General features: G+C 42.2%; 1 protein-coding gene across 5 annotated transcripts in view; it reads right to left on the bottom strand.

Moving 5' to 3' along the window:
• The window catches only part of FBXW10B (F-box and WD repeat domain containing 10B), a 37,695-nt gene that overhangs the window by 7,595 nt on the left and 15,388 nt on the right, over nucleotides 1-14,712 (bottom strand). For 4 of the 5 annotated variants that reach the window (XM_072821044.1, XM_072821047.1, XM_072821049.1 and 1 more), the window contains exons 8-11: nucleotides 12,338-12,459; nucleotides 9,367-9,515; nucleotides 8,212-8,354; nucleotides 2,078-2,236 (exon numbers count right to left, since the gene is read on the bottom strand). In XM_072821044.1, coding sequence (XP_072677145.1) covers nucleotides 2,078-2,236; nucleotides 8,212-8,354; nucleotides 9,367-9,515; nucleotides 12,338-12,459 — 573 coding nt within the window. The remainder of the gene's footprint in view (nucleotides 1-2,077; nucleotides 2,237-8,211; nucleotides 8,355-9,366; nucleotides 9,516-12,337; nucleotides 12,460-14,712) is intronic. The other variant, XM_072821048.1, reaches the window with a different exon arrangement.

Genomic DNA, 14,712 nt, shown 5'->3' with positions numbered 1-14,712 from the left:
ATCAAATGTCATGTTTCATTGCTGTGATGGGGGTAAGGAAAATTCTGTAATGGGGAGGAATTTGCTCCCTCGTTGACCCTCCAGCCAACTCTCCATCCCTCTATCATTCCAGGGTCCCTTTGCATGTTCTACATTTAAACAAAACAGCTGCATTTTTATAAAGCAGGATGATTTCCATCTTCCCTAATCCACATTTCTATGCCCTGGTAGGAAAAGAACTCCAAACCTGAGCCCCCCAGCAGGGCCCCGGCCCCCCAACCACCCACTGGTTTCTGTTGTCCACAATGCTCATAGATCTACTCTGTGCCTTGATCTCCTGGAACCATAAACAAGAAATGGCAATACCAGGCGTAGGTTCCTTTCTGCTCTGAAATGCTGAATTTGAACCCCGTAACTGTCAGCATCAACTCTCTGTAAAAGTGGCTTGTTTTGGTTAGAAATGCTAGAATGAAATTTGGGGAATCATTCCAATTAGGAATCCCTTTTGGACTCCACTTTTACTCAGGTTCAGAGGAAATTGTCTCTCTTTGGATGTCATAAAAAAGAAAAGGGGATCCCTGGGTGGCGCAGCGGTTTGGCACCTGCCTTTGGCCCAGGGCGCGATCCTGGAGACCCAGGATCGAATCCCATGTCGGGCTCCCAGTGCATGGAGCCTGCTTCTCCCTCCGCCTGTGTCTCTGCCTCTCTCTCTCTCTCTCTCTCTCTCTCTCTGTGTGTGTGACTATCATAAATAAATAAATAAATAAAAGGTCAGGGGACTCCTGGGTGGCTCTGCAGTTAAGCATCTGCCTTTGGTTCAGAGCGTGATCCTGGGGTCCAGGATTGAATCCTGCATCGGGCTCCTTGTGGGAAGCCTGCTTCTCCTTCTGCCTATGTTTCTGCCTCTCTCTCTCTCTCTCTCATAAATAAGAAAGAAAGAAAGAAAAGAAAAGAAAAGAAAAGAAAAGAAAAGAAAAGAAAAGAAAAGAAAAGAGAAAGAAAGAGGGATCCCTGGGTGGCGCAGTGGTTTAGCACCTGCCCTTGGCCCAGGGCGCGATCCTGGAGACCGGGGATTGAATCCCACGTCGGGCTCCCGGTGCATGGAGCCTGCTTCTCCCTCTGCCTATGTCTCTGCCTCTCTCTCTCTCTCTCTCTCTCTCTGTGTGTGTGTGTGTGTGTGTGTGTGTGGCTATCATAAATAAATAAAAAATTAGAAAGAAAGAAAGAAAGAAAGAAAGAAAAGAAAGAAAGAAAGAAAGAAAGAAAGAAAGAAAGAAAGAAAGAAAGAAAGAAAGAAAGAAAGAAAGAAAGAAAGAAAGAAAGAAAGAAAGAAAGAAAGAAAGAAAGAAAGAAAGAAAGAAAGAAAGAAAGAAGAAAGAGAAAAGGTCAGAGGTGATTTTTTTTAATGGGATTATTACCTGGTAACTGAAAAGTGTCCCTTTATTGAGAATTCTTACCAACCCTGCCCCTTTAAGATGGGAAATAGCACTAGTATAGTAGCATTAAAAGGAAGGCAATCAGGCTCAGGAAAATTAACTGATTTCAACTGAGCCGGTGCAAAAGTTAATTCTATTTGGGCATTTTCACAAAATATTGCCTTCAACCTAGCCTATGACAAATACAATACTACCTAGAGATAGTCACAATTCTGGTTTCTGTAAACTAACCTGCTCAGCTCTGCCCCACTGAACACTGGACCCCCTGCTAATACCATCCCATACCCTCCTATGAGTCTCTTTGCACCAGGAGTGAGTATCAGAGACAGAAGGTCAGAAAAAGAACGCTCTGCAAGCAACAGGGGCTACACATCGACAGCGGAGCCACACTGTACTCACTGCCTGATTAGCCCAGACATCCAGGACAACTTAAGAGTAATGCAAACCCTGCTTGCTAAGTTTTGTGCAAAGTCTGATTAGCCACTCTCCCAAAATTATTATTGCCTTTCTACAGCCAAAGTATTAACTTTCTACAGCTAACATTGTAGGGGGAGCACCCACTCTCGCCTACTGCCGGCAAATGCAGGGCTGGTGTCCCAGAGGAGAAGAAAATCATCCAAACGAAAGAGCTCAAGGCTCTGACCTCCACGCCTACCACCCACCTGTTGCCCTGAATAAAGAAGGACAGCACAGGATCACCTCTGCCATTGGCTTTCATCACCTTCAGACAGTTCCCATTTAGGAAATTGTAAATGCGGATCTTGCCATCTGCACAGGCACTGATTACCCGGAGGAAGAGTAGAGCCACGTGGAGCACTTCCCTGGAAAGGAACAGAGCAACAGGCAGTACATGTCGGCTGTCAAACTGCTGGGGTTTGTTTGTAAGCTTGGGGTATGTTGTGGGCATGGCTGGGAGGCTTTGGTCACAACTGCCCTGCATGTGATGTTTGCCATCATTTCATAATTCTGGATGCAAACCTTTAACCTTCAAGACATGGTTGTGCCCTCTCCTCCCCTTCTGCTGTAAGTTTTCCACCAATCTGGTCGCAGTGCCACAGGATAGCAAGAAGCAAAGGCTTAGGTCATGGGTTTGTGGGATTTTTTTGTCTTTTGTTTTGTCTGATCATAGATTATCACATATTTCCTCTTACAATTTGGTTCCTACCTGCTGGTTTCTACAAAAGTCATGCAGAGTAGTGCTTGATGTTTTGATTACTTTTCAAGCAGCATTTATAGATAAAGAACAGAACAGATGGGAAAATGATCATCTTTATATGAAGCAAAAACCTGATATTTCAGCAGTTTCATTGAGGGTCTTAAATTGATGGCTTCTGTTCTTTCAGTGAAATATCCCAAAGGAAAATTGTTCCCAGGGATGAGAGCTCCCTTTTGTGGTAACCAGCAGAAACAGAGAGAGGACCAGGAGGCTTAGATGCCTCCAACAAAACCTTCCTACCACGGCTGTGGCCAAGTGGGACTCCAGGAGTGTGGAATATTCAATTCTGCAAAATACAATTACCCCATTCCTGTTAAGGATACTATAAAGTTGAATTTGGTGCCACCAATTTGTTAGATCTTATGTGCAAAGCAAGTCCTTTGATCCCTGCCATCTGTACCCATCCAAGTCCATCCATGGCCCAACTCATGTGCTACCTTCTCCATAAAGTCACACTTTATTTCCATTTCCCCTTTCCCATAGACACATGCACAAACCTCAGGTACACTGTTAGATTCTCTTGGGCAGAACACATGTCTTACTCATCTTTGCATGCCCAGCACCTAACACAAGTCCTAGCCCATAGAAGGTCCTCAATAAATATCTGTTGAAAAGGCAAGTGTCAGCTCAAGTTTCAGAGTATGATCATTGATACAGTAGATTCAAAGAATGACATCCACCCCATACCATTTGGCCTTAGCCCTGAATCATATCTAAGGGCCAGATTAAGACGTTTCAAAGCCCCAACTTCTAGCAAAACAGAAACAACAAAGACTTTGAAAGGCAGCAGCATGCTTAGCATGTTAAAGGACAACAAAAAGGCCAATGTGGCTCATGTGATAGATCAATCAATCAAATGATGACTCACTCCACAGTGTAAAATAAGTATAAGAAAGTCCAACAAAGTTCTAGTTTTATTTTTAAGATGGAAACATAAAGCATTTATTGGTGCCTTAAATGCATCTTAGTCTACTTGTAGGAAAATCCAGAGCTAGGAGAGATACCCTATGATAGAAGGGTTTGTCTCTTTCAAAAGTATCTATTTTGATCTTGCAGAGCTAGACCTGCACTTCTCATAGGCTCTGATGACATTTGGTAGTTCAGCCTATACCATTATAGCCTCGTGATGGAAAGCATGGGCTCTGGGATCAGAAAACCTGGGATCAAAACTTGATTCTACCACTTACTGACTGTGTAACTTTGAGAAAGTACCATAACCTCTCAGTCTTTAGTTTTCTCCTCTATGAAAAGGGGTTAAAGGGCAGCCTGGGTGGCTCAGCGGTTTAGCACCGCTTTCAGCCCAGGGCATGATCCTGGAGACCCAGGATCAAGTCCCACGTCAGGCTCCCTGCATGGGGCCTGCTTCTCCCTCTGCCTGTGTCTCTGCCTCTCTCTTTCTGTGTGTGTCTCTCATTGAATAAATAAATAAAATATTTTTAAAAAATGAAATGAAAAATGGAGGGTTAGTGATTTCTGCCTCAGAGGACTGCTGTCAGGATTAAATTAATGAAGGCACCTTTCAGACAGCCCAGTATCAACCCAATAATGATTATTATGATCCTATCATAGCCCAGTCTCCTTTCAGATTTTATCTCACCCTAGAAATAAGTCATTTCTTTCTTAAGTCTCCTTTTTTGTTCCTTCTTTATCAAAAGACACTGCAGAGAGTGATGTCAGGAAGAATAGTGGAAGGAACTCCAAAATCCTTCCACAAAACCCTTCCATAAAAGCAATGAAAAAACTAGCAAAAACTATCACACTCAATTTTTTCAGAACTCTGGAAAATAACCAAAGGCTTACAGCAACCCAAAGAGCACTCAGACAAAAAAGAATGGCTTTGTCCCAGTACAAAGAGTGAACTTTTGATATATTGACTTACCCGACATGGTCCCATTTCCAACCCCCAGCTCAGTGGTAACCATGAAAATAACAGCCCACATTCCTGGCACTAGAGGAAACAGAACAAATTTCCTTTACAACAAACTTCCTTTACAGCCTCTCTCAAGGCTTCCTGGAAGACTGGCTCAAGAAGTTTGTCTTTATTTTGCCATAGTAGGAACTCACCCAATGCTAAAGCCACTAACTTGGCCGATGGGGGGAGGGGGACAGGTGGAGGGGGCACAGTATTCCTTGAAATCCTTCATAGGCAATTATTGTAGTCACTGCTGCCTAAGGCAATAGATATCCATTAGATCAAACATTACACTAACCAAAAAGCTTTAAAGTTAAAACCAGGAAATAAAATGTCCATAAGGATTTTGAAAAGTTCAGGCATATTCTTGGGACTCTATGTGGCCATATACAGGGTTGTACACATACTGAGGAAAGACCTGAAAAAGCCCTAAGCTCTCACTCTTAGCTGACCTTAATATTCTCCACAAGCAAAAGTAAGAGCAGAGCTGTAAACTGTCTGGCTGATTGAAAGTTTCCCTCAACAGGCACACAGAGCTCCTTGGCAAAGAGTGGGAGATATTTTACTTCCAGGTGTTCAAATAAACCTTATTCCAGTCAGTGCACTACCCAGCTAATAGAATAGAGGTTTCAGCAGTCAAACAAGACACCTATACAGACTCACTAAACAAACACACAATAAAAAACACAACCAACCCTGGGAATGGGGAAGAATATGATTTCCAGAGACATCATATTAAAATATGCCAAACGCCCAGTTTTCAAATATATATATATATAAAGCATAATAAGATACTAAAGATTATAGAGAGGAAAAAATTTAATCAATAGCAACCATCTACAAGGAAGCCTAATGGTTGGACTTTCAAGACAAAGACTTTAAATCATCTATTCTAAACATGTTCAAATAGCAAATACATGTCTACAAAACTAAAAGAAAGTATGAGAATAGTGTCTCACCAAATAGAGAATACCAATAGAGTTAGAAAATACTTTTTAAAATGTTCAAATAGAAATTCTGGAGTTGAAAACTATAATAACTGAAATGAAAATCCACTAGAGGGACTCAACAGCACATTTATGTAGGCAGAAGAAGCAAAAGACTTGAAGAGGGGTCAATTTAGATTTTCCAGTCCAAAGAACAGAAAGAAAAAAGAATGAAGACCAATGAAGAGAACCTCAGAAGCCTGTGACATCATTAAACATCAACACATCATACTAAGAGTTCCAGAAAGAAAGGAGAGAAAGACGCAGAAATATTTGAAGAAGTAATACCCAAAAGCTTTCCAAATATAATGAAAAACATTAATCTACAAATCCAAGAAGCTCAACAAACCCAAACTGTGATAAAGTTAAGAATTCCACATCTAGATATATCATAATCAAACTGTAAAAAGCCAAAGTCCAAGACAATATTGAAAGCATCAAGAGAGAAGCACCTCATCCCATAAAAAGGATTAACAACTGATTTTTCATCAGAAACCAACAGAAACTATGGAGTCCAAAGGCAATGAAATGACATACTCAAAGTGTTGGAAGGAAAAAAAATAACTGTAAACCAAGAATTCTATATCCATCAAAAGCATCCTCAAAAATGGAGAAATTAAGACATTCACAAATAATCAACACTGAGAGTTCATACTAGCAAGAAATGCTATACAGGTTCCTTCAGGTTGGAATGAAAGGGCATTAGATAGAATTCAAATCCACATGAAGAAACAAAAGAGCATCAGTAGAGGTAACTACCAATGTAAAAGACAGTATAAATGTGGGGTTTTTTGTTTAAAAGTCTTTTTTGGGGGATCCCTGGGTGGCTCAGCGGTTTAGTGCCTGCCTTCGGCCCAGGGCGTGATCCTGGAGTCCCAGGATCAAGTCCCACATCAGGCTCCCTGCACGGAGCCTGCTTCTCCCTCTACTTGTGTCTCTGCCTCTCTCTGTGTCTCTCATGAATAAATTTTAAAAATTAAAAAAAAAACATTTGGATCAAGAAGACAGAAGGAAGACCCTTTTCTTCAGTTCTTCTTCCACCAAAGGACAGATAGCATGACACCTACATTGTATTCAAAAGATGGGTAACAGTCCCATCGTTAGATCCCTCCAGCAAGGCAATCTGCAAATTGGTCCTCATTACCAATCAATTAGAAACATTTATTGAGCACTTCCACGGGCACACCACTACTACAGTTGAGTGGAAGAGGGGCCTCACAAACAAGAACACTGACCATGTCCTCCCCATGTCTATGGATTTGCTGTAACTGTGAAGGTATCAAGGACCAATGTGAATGAGATGTTGAGGTTGTCATTCAATGGCAATAGAATGGTCTGAGAAGGTCTCATTGCTGAGGTGGAGTAGGAGGCTCCCAGGTTGACAGAATGGCTACCAAACTTCGAGGTTTGCTGGGAACAGGTTCTTTTCCAATACCTAAACTAAATCCTACAGAATCGTGCTTGGAAGGTTTTAAAAACATATAGTTAAAATTTTCAGGTGATGTCATAAATATTGACTCTTTCAAGTTTTGATGATCCAGATAACATGCTAAGAGGCTTACTGGTCATCACATAAAGGTTGGATAAATCACGGAACAGAAGCCCTGCCCAGCACACGCTCATCAATAATGTAGTCATACACCACCAAGAGTAAACATACACATGTATACTCAAATCCCCTCCTACCTCCCACAAAGTCAGCGTGTCTGCTCAAGAGGTTCTTACGAAGATATGAGGAAATCTAGGGCCATATTTTACTAAACAACTATCCCCAATAGATCCCCTAGAAGATCCATTTATACTTTTAATCAATTAAGATAGTATTTTGTTTCCCTAGAGTTTTTAATAGTGCACTCAGGGGAAGAAGCACCATTTGTAGTGTATAAGAGTGACATAGCCTATAAACCCATGGCATGGCAGAACCATTAACTGACCACAATATCCTTTCCAAACAAGCTCAGATGTGACCTCAGACTACTTCTTAATTGGCTCCAAGCAGCCACCACCACTAAATTGGGATTGGAATTGTAAAATGAGATCCATTTGCTGTCCTAGAATAAAACGTAGCCAACATGGGGCACCTGGGTGGCTCAGTCAGCTAAGCATCTGCCTCCAGCTTAGGTCATGATCCTAGAATCCTAGGATTGAACCCCATGTCAGACTCCCTGCTCTGCTTCCCCCTCTCTCTCTGCTCCTCCCCCCGTTCATGCTTTCTCTCTCTCAAATAAATGAATAAAAGCTTAAAAAGAAAGAATGTCACCAACAGACTCAGATGAAAGCTCCTTTTTCAAGCCCTTATTTTTAAAACTTTGGCACTTGGATGATTTTAAGCCTTTGTGAACATAAGCTTCTTGGGATAAAGACCAACTCCAAGTATTTTGTTTATTAGAACTGGCATTTTTGGGGACAGTTCTGCCGATATTCATAAGTTTGGTAGACAACAGATATAAACGTATCATGTGTGTCATAAACATAACATTTCAATAATTCCTCAAAGTCCACATCTAGTACTGCTATTTCTTAAGAGAAATAAGTGACAGTGGGAGATGAAATGGCCAAATGGGGGCAGAGTGGGGATAAGTAACAGGCAGAGGGGACAAAAGGTCAGCAGAGAGCAGAAGGGACCAATCTGCCAAAAACCAAAGTGTAGGCTATGAGGGAAAAGGCTTTCCTGGTACCTACTTTGGATGCTTGAAGGCCATGAGGCACCGCTCATACTTTCCCACCATGCTCCAGGCCATGACCAGGCCATCAGCACTTCCCGAGAGGAGATGCCACTGGTCAAAGCACAGGCACTTCACGGCTCCCTCGTGGCCACTGAGAGTCTGCAAGAGAAGATGCCTCTGTTTCCAGCCCATCTTCAACTCAGATTGCGAGTTCTCCAAGGGCCAAAGCTGAAGGCTTCTTTAGGTGAATTGCAAAGCCACACTCTGCCAATCCATGACTACCACTCACTTGGTATTTACCGGAGCCAACTTTACTTTTGTTCTAATAAGGCTAGTAGTGTCCATGCCTCCCTCTCTCCAGAGCTCTCTTCCCATTGAAGGAAGAATGTGGTCAGGGAGAGGCCTTGCTCTTGGTGGATCTGTAGCTGGGAACAGGTCTCATCTTCCTGGAATACTAGAGAGGGCCAGAATTCACCACCCTCTGCTGCCGCAAGGTGTAGAAGGTGTAGGGCCAGGCATTCCATCCCCAGTTCCTTGCCAAGACCAGAGGACACCTGGGGTATCCCTGCACCTGTAACTGCTGGTTAGACCATGGTGACAACAAGATTGATGGGAAAAAATCCACCACCCAGGCCAGCAGATTCTCACTGTGCTCCTGTGCTCCTGGCACAAATGTATCTCACCACCACCCACTAGGGCCAGGGGGGTTTCAAACCCAACATTTTTGTGTGTGTGAACATTCAAGCACTTCCAAGACAACCAGTGTTCTCTTTTCACCAGAGAGTGAGGAGAAAAACCACTGTGACTTTGTTTGTTCCCTTACTCCATGCAAGAGTTGGGGTAAAATGTTCTAGAAAAGGAAAAGTCAGTTTACCTCTGCTATTAAAAGACCCTGAACCCATATATCATACCGAGTCAGAATGTAGCCTTCTACCACCACCTCCATGAAAATGTGGGTCATGTGATCCTTGACCCTCCACTGACTCCAAATGGCCCCCTTTGGTGGAGGGCAAGGAGGAGCTTCCACATCAGCTCTTCAGGACCACCCTTTTGGAGACTGTAAGTTGATAGCTTTAGGGATTCTGGGGAGCTCCATGGGGGAGGCCGTGAGTCTCATCCAGTCCATCACCACTAGGGTGCCCCTTCCCCCCACAACTTACTTCCCTCTCACCTTTACTAGCTGGGCCATGACAATGTGCCACACTTTGACCAAGCCCCGCTCGCAACTGCTCACGATGTAGGTGTCGTTGATCCTGGTGGCCAAGATGGGGTCTTTGTGTTTAAATGTCTTCAGACACTTCCCTGTTTCTATGTCCCACTCTGAAAGGGAAGGGAAGGGGAAGAAGAGGGGCATGAAGGCAGGTTAAGGTAGAGTTCCATACCCCATCACAGAAGCCAAGCCCATCAAGTCAGACCCTAGAAGGCCGTCACCCAGCCCAGCAGGCTCACCAACAGCTCTGTGTGCCTCCAACTAGAGCTCCCGACCATGGGCCCCTGGGAGAGCCAGCAATGCACACACCTTGCCTCTAAACCTAGAATTTTGTGTTGGGGTCCAAGTGCTAGACAGCTCATCTCTAATAAGCCTCCTTCTTGAGCCTGAAAACTACTTGCTATTGAGTGGACTCCAAGAAAATCAAGGCATGTGTTCATGGCATCATTGCTTCCAGACACTATTCTCCTGACTCACCCTTTCTACCCCCCAAAGAAAAGAAAGCTATCTATCCTTATTTACATTTTAAAATATTTCTGAATCTGACTTTTGGATTTTACTAACTGACAGATTGCCACAGCTGGGGGCAGGCTTAATGCTGCTTCTATATAGATGGTGCTGGAGCAACTGTCTAGCGTACTGTAAGTGTTGGGAAGTATGAAAGTAGAAAGGTAGGTGGGAAAACAGAGCTTAAGGAAAAAACTGAAATTAGGCACCACAAATTCATCAGGCCCAAAGCACCTCTCAGGCAACAGGATGCATAATCTAAGACAAAATAATAACCACAGCTGATACTTAACCTATAGCACTTACGAGCCAGGCACCATTACAAGTGCTTGACATGTATTAACTCCTCTTCACAAGACAATTACTATCATTATTCCCCACCACACAGATGGGGAAACAGGCATAGAGGGGTTCAGTAACCTGGTCAAGATCATGCAGATGATAAGCAGATAGAGCTGGGTTTCAAATCCAAAGATTCTGGATCCAGAAGCCATGCTCTTAACCACATACATTAGATTAACCCTAACATATAAGAATGTTTTTCTTCATGTATTTTTACATATCCATTAGCCCTTTTATCCAATTAGAAAGAAGAAAATTGAGAGGCACTTGGCTGGCCTAGTAGGTGGAGCAAGAGACTCTTTATCTTGCGGTTGTGAGCTTGAGCCCCACATTGGGCATAGAGATTACTTAAAAATAAAATCTTCAAAAAAAAAAAAAAAAAGGAGAAAGTTAGAAGATAAATTAAAAGAATCTATGGGGCATTCCAGGTGGCTCAGCGGTTTAGCGCCACCTTCACCCCAGGGCCTGATCCTGGGGACCCAGGGTTGAGTCCCACATCAGGCTCCCTGCATGGAGCTGGCTTCTCCCTCTGCCTGTGTCTCTGCCCCGCCCCCCCCCCCGTGTGTGTGTGTGTGTGTGTGTGTGTGTGTGTGTGTGTGTGTGTGATGAATAAATAAATAAAATCTTTAAAAAAAAGAAAAGAAAAGAATCTGTGGGAAGGTGCCCTTGTTTAAAAATTTAACAAAGGGCGCCTGGGTAGTTCAGTAGCCAAGCATCTGCCTTTGGCTCAGAGCATGATCCCGGGGTCCTGGGATCAAGTCCCGCATCAGGCTCCCTGCATGGAGCCTGCTTCTCCCTCTACCTGTGTCTCTGCCTTTCTGTGTGTGTCTCTCATGAATAAATAAATAAAATCTTTTTTAAAATAAATAAATAAAAACTTAACAAGTGGGAGGTTACATTTCAGATCTCTAATTGTCTCTTTTTCCTTCTATTTTGGTAACCGAGGCAGGTGGGAGGACCCCAGGGGAAGTAGGCAGGCTGGGGTCTGGGGCTAGGATTCTATAGGATAAAGCTCATGATGCAGAAGGCCCTTGATAATTTGGCCTCAACAAACTAACTAGCCTTATGTCCAACACCACATGCTGTAGTCCAGCCATACCAAGCAAGGGGAAGTTCTAGAAATACATCATTTTTTCAACCTTCTGTGAATTTGCCTGTGCTGTGCCTTCTGCTTATAATGTTCTATATTCTCCCTCTGCCTGTAGAACTATTTATCCTCAAGGCTGCACTCAAATAGCACCCTGTCTGTGGTGCTTTCCCTGTTACTCTTATTTCTATGGTCCCTTAGAATTTCACATGTTGGGGTGCCTGGGTGGCTTAGTCAGTTAAGCATCTGCCTTTGGCTCAGGTCATGATCTCAAGGTCCTGGGATAGAGCCCAGCATCAGATTCCATGCTCAATGGGGAGTCTGCTTGTCCCTCTCCCTCTCTCTCTGCCCCTCCCCCTGCTCATGCTCTCTCAATCTCTCTTTCTCTCAAGTAAATGAAAATCTTAAAAAAAAAAAAAAAGAATTCCATGTGTTGGTTAGGAACACATGATTTAGAGTCAGACAGCCCTGGGTTCAAGTCCCCACTCTACCACTCAGCAGCTCCAATTCAGGGCAAGTTGTTTTTCTCTCTGAATTTTAGATTCTTCATCTGTATCCATGCCATAGGCTTCTTGTGAGGGTTAAATAATCAATATGTGTAAAGCATCTATGTCAATCACAAAATTAGTATTCAATAAATGGCAGCTGTTATTATTCACATATTTATTATAGCCTCCATTGCATACTCATGTATCTATCCCCATTAAGAGATTATGAGCCTCTTGAGGAAATAAAAAGCCATATTGAAAGGGCCATATTATATTCATTTTTTACCTTAGCACCTAGCAGTGTCTAATATATTGTAGGTATTCCATAAATAGTCGTTAAATGAATGGATCAATAGATACGTGGATGAATGAATGAATGGATGGTTCGATGGATGGTTGGATGGATGGATAAAAGAATGTCTTCCTATAGAAATGAGCAAAACAAGTATTTTGACAACCCATGGATTTGGGGAAATTTCTGAGAAAGTTTAAGGAATTTCTTTCTCACCTTTCACCTGGCAATCTCTTGCTCCAGATACGAGCCTGTTCTTATATAAATCCATGCAAGTGATTGTCCCCTGGTGGCCATTGAAGATTCGTATACAAGCCCCACTTTTCAGATCCCAGAATCTGTGGAATCAGGCCAAAAAAAAATGTTTTTGAGATTTTTCTGAGGGCCCAAAGGGATCATACTGTATATGACTTCCCTTAGATCAACATTTGTTGAAAGGCAGCAAAATTCGTGGTCAAGCTTAGAGTCAGAGGTCTGGATTTGAATCCCAGTTGCAGCTTTGGGAAAGTTACTTAATTTGAATCCCGGTGTGACTTTGGGAAAATTACTTAATTTCTGTGTAAGCTTCATTTCCTCATTGGCAGAATATAAATGATAACTATGATAGTTACACGTCATTGGGGTTTTGTGAAGAATTAAATACACAAATGCAATGATTGTCAACTAGGAGTGATTTCCACCCCTAGGGGACATTTGATAATGTCTGAAGACACTTGGTTGTCTCAAGTGGGAAGAGAGATGCTACTGTTATCTAGTGCGTAGAGTCCCAGGATATTGCTAAACATCCTCTAATGCACAGGATAGCCTCCACATGAAGTATTTTACAGTCCCAAACTGAGAAACCCTGCATTAATTCATGTAACATTGGAGCAATGATCAACATGTAGAAAATGCTTAATAAGTGTTGGTTGGTATTAGGTGGAAGAGTTTCTAGAATTACCATCAGGCTTAAAATCCATGGCACTGATTCAACAGTAGGGCTGATTTTCAAATAAGAACAAAAGAACAATTTACTTCAGTCACTTAGATCTAAAATATTTTATGTGTATTTCTAAGACATATCTAAGAGATATATAGGAACATGTATGAGTCACACCATTTTTAATAAGCAAACCTGCCTGAGGTCTTTGAACTATCACTGATACCTCCACTTCAGCCAGTTTGCTTTTGTGACAGGGCAAAGTGTAATATTAAGATATTGGGCTCTGGGATCCCTGGGAGGCGCAGCGGTTTGGCGCCTGCCTTTGGCCCAGGGCGCGATCCTGGAGACCCGGGATCAAATCCCACGTCGGGCTCCCGGTGCATGGAGCCTGCTTCTCCCTCTGCCTATGTCTCTGCCTCTCTCTCTCTCTCTCTGTGACTATCGTAAATAAATAAAAATTAAAAAAAAAAAAGATATTGGGCTCTGAAGCCAGGTTGTCTGAGGTACAATCCCAGGTCCAACACTTACTAGCCGCATGATCTTGGATAAGTTAATGAACCACTCTATCTCAGTTTCCTCACATGGAAATTGGAGATAATAATGATAGTTACTACCTCATAGAGTTATTATGAGACTCGGCACATAATAAACAATTAATAAATGTTTCTTTTGTTTTTCTTTGAATGTGCTAAGCTTTTTCTTCCAATATTCCCAAAGGTCCTGTGGCTTTAGCTGTCTGTCAGAGCCTGCTATGCACCCACAGTGCATTTAATGATATCCCACTGGCCTGGAAAAAAGCAAGTTTTGAATTTCTGTTTCTAGCAACATGGCCAACCACGTGTTCAGGTTGTTTTTCTTAATTTGTGCAGAAAAGATATTTGATAAACACTTTTAGAGAAATAGGAATAGGGATACCTGGCTGGCTCAGTCAGAAGGGCATGTGACTCTGATCTTAGAGTGGTAAGTTCAAGCTACGTTTTGGGTACAAAGATTACTTAAATAAATAAATAAATAAATAAATAAATAAATAAGCTTTAAAAAAAATAAAGAAAAATAGGAATAGGAATAGAAGGAACTTCCTTGATTCCACAAACTTATAAACAAAGAGTCATAACAGCAAGCATTATACTTAGTGAAAAAACTATAGATGTACTCCCTTCAAAAAGGAGAACAAGATAAAGATGCCTGCTCTCACTGCTTCTGCTTAACTGGAAGGTCTAGGTAAAGTCAGAAAGAAAGAAAAAGAAAAAAGTAGCATATAAGTATTAGAAAATAAGATAATTATCGTAATTATTTCTGTTTGAAAGACTATCAGCATAGAAAAACCAAATCAGCACACATACTTTTAAAACTAATAAGAGAGGTTAGCAAGGTTACTGGATACAAGAACAATCTATAAAAAATCAATATCATTGGTATAGAGATACCAGCAATAATCAATTTGAAAATATAAACAAAAATAAGATACTATTCACAATAGCAATAAACTTATATAAAGTTTATAGATATTAGGGATCCCTGGGTGGCGCAGCGGTTTGGCGCCTGCCTTTGGCCCGGGGCACGATCCTGGAGACCCGGGATCGAATCCCACGTCGGGCTCCCGGTACATGGAGCCTGCTTCTCCCTCTGCCTATGTCTCTGCCTCTCTCTCTCTCTCTCTCTGACTATC

This window comes from Canis lupus, chromosome 3, assembly GCF_048164855.1.
Source record: "Canis lupus baileyi chromosome 3, mCanLup2.hap1, whole genome shotgun sequence".
NCBI lineage: Eukaryota > Metazoa > Chordata > Mammalia > Carnivora > Canidae > Canis > Canis lupus.
The sequence above is the reverse complement of the archived record's forward strand: the minus strand, read 5'-3'. Positions and strand labels throughout refer to the sequence as shown.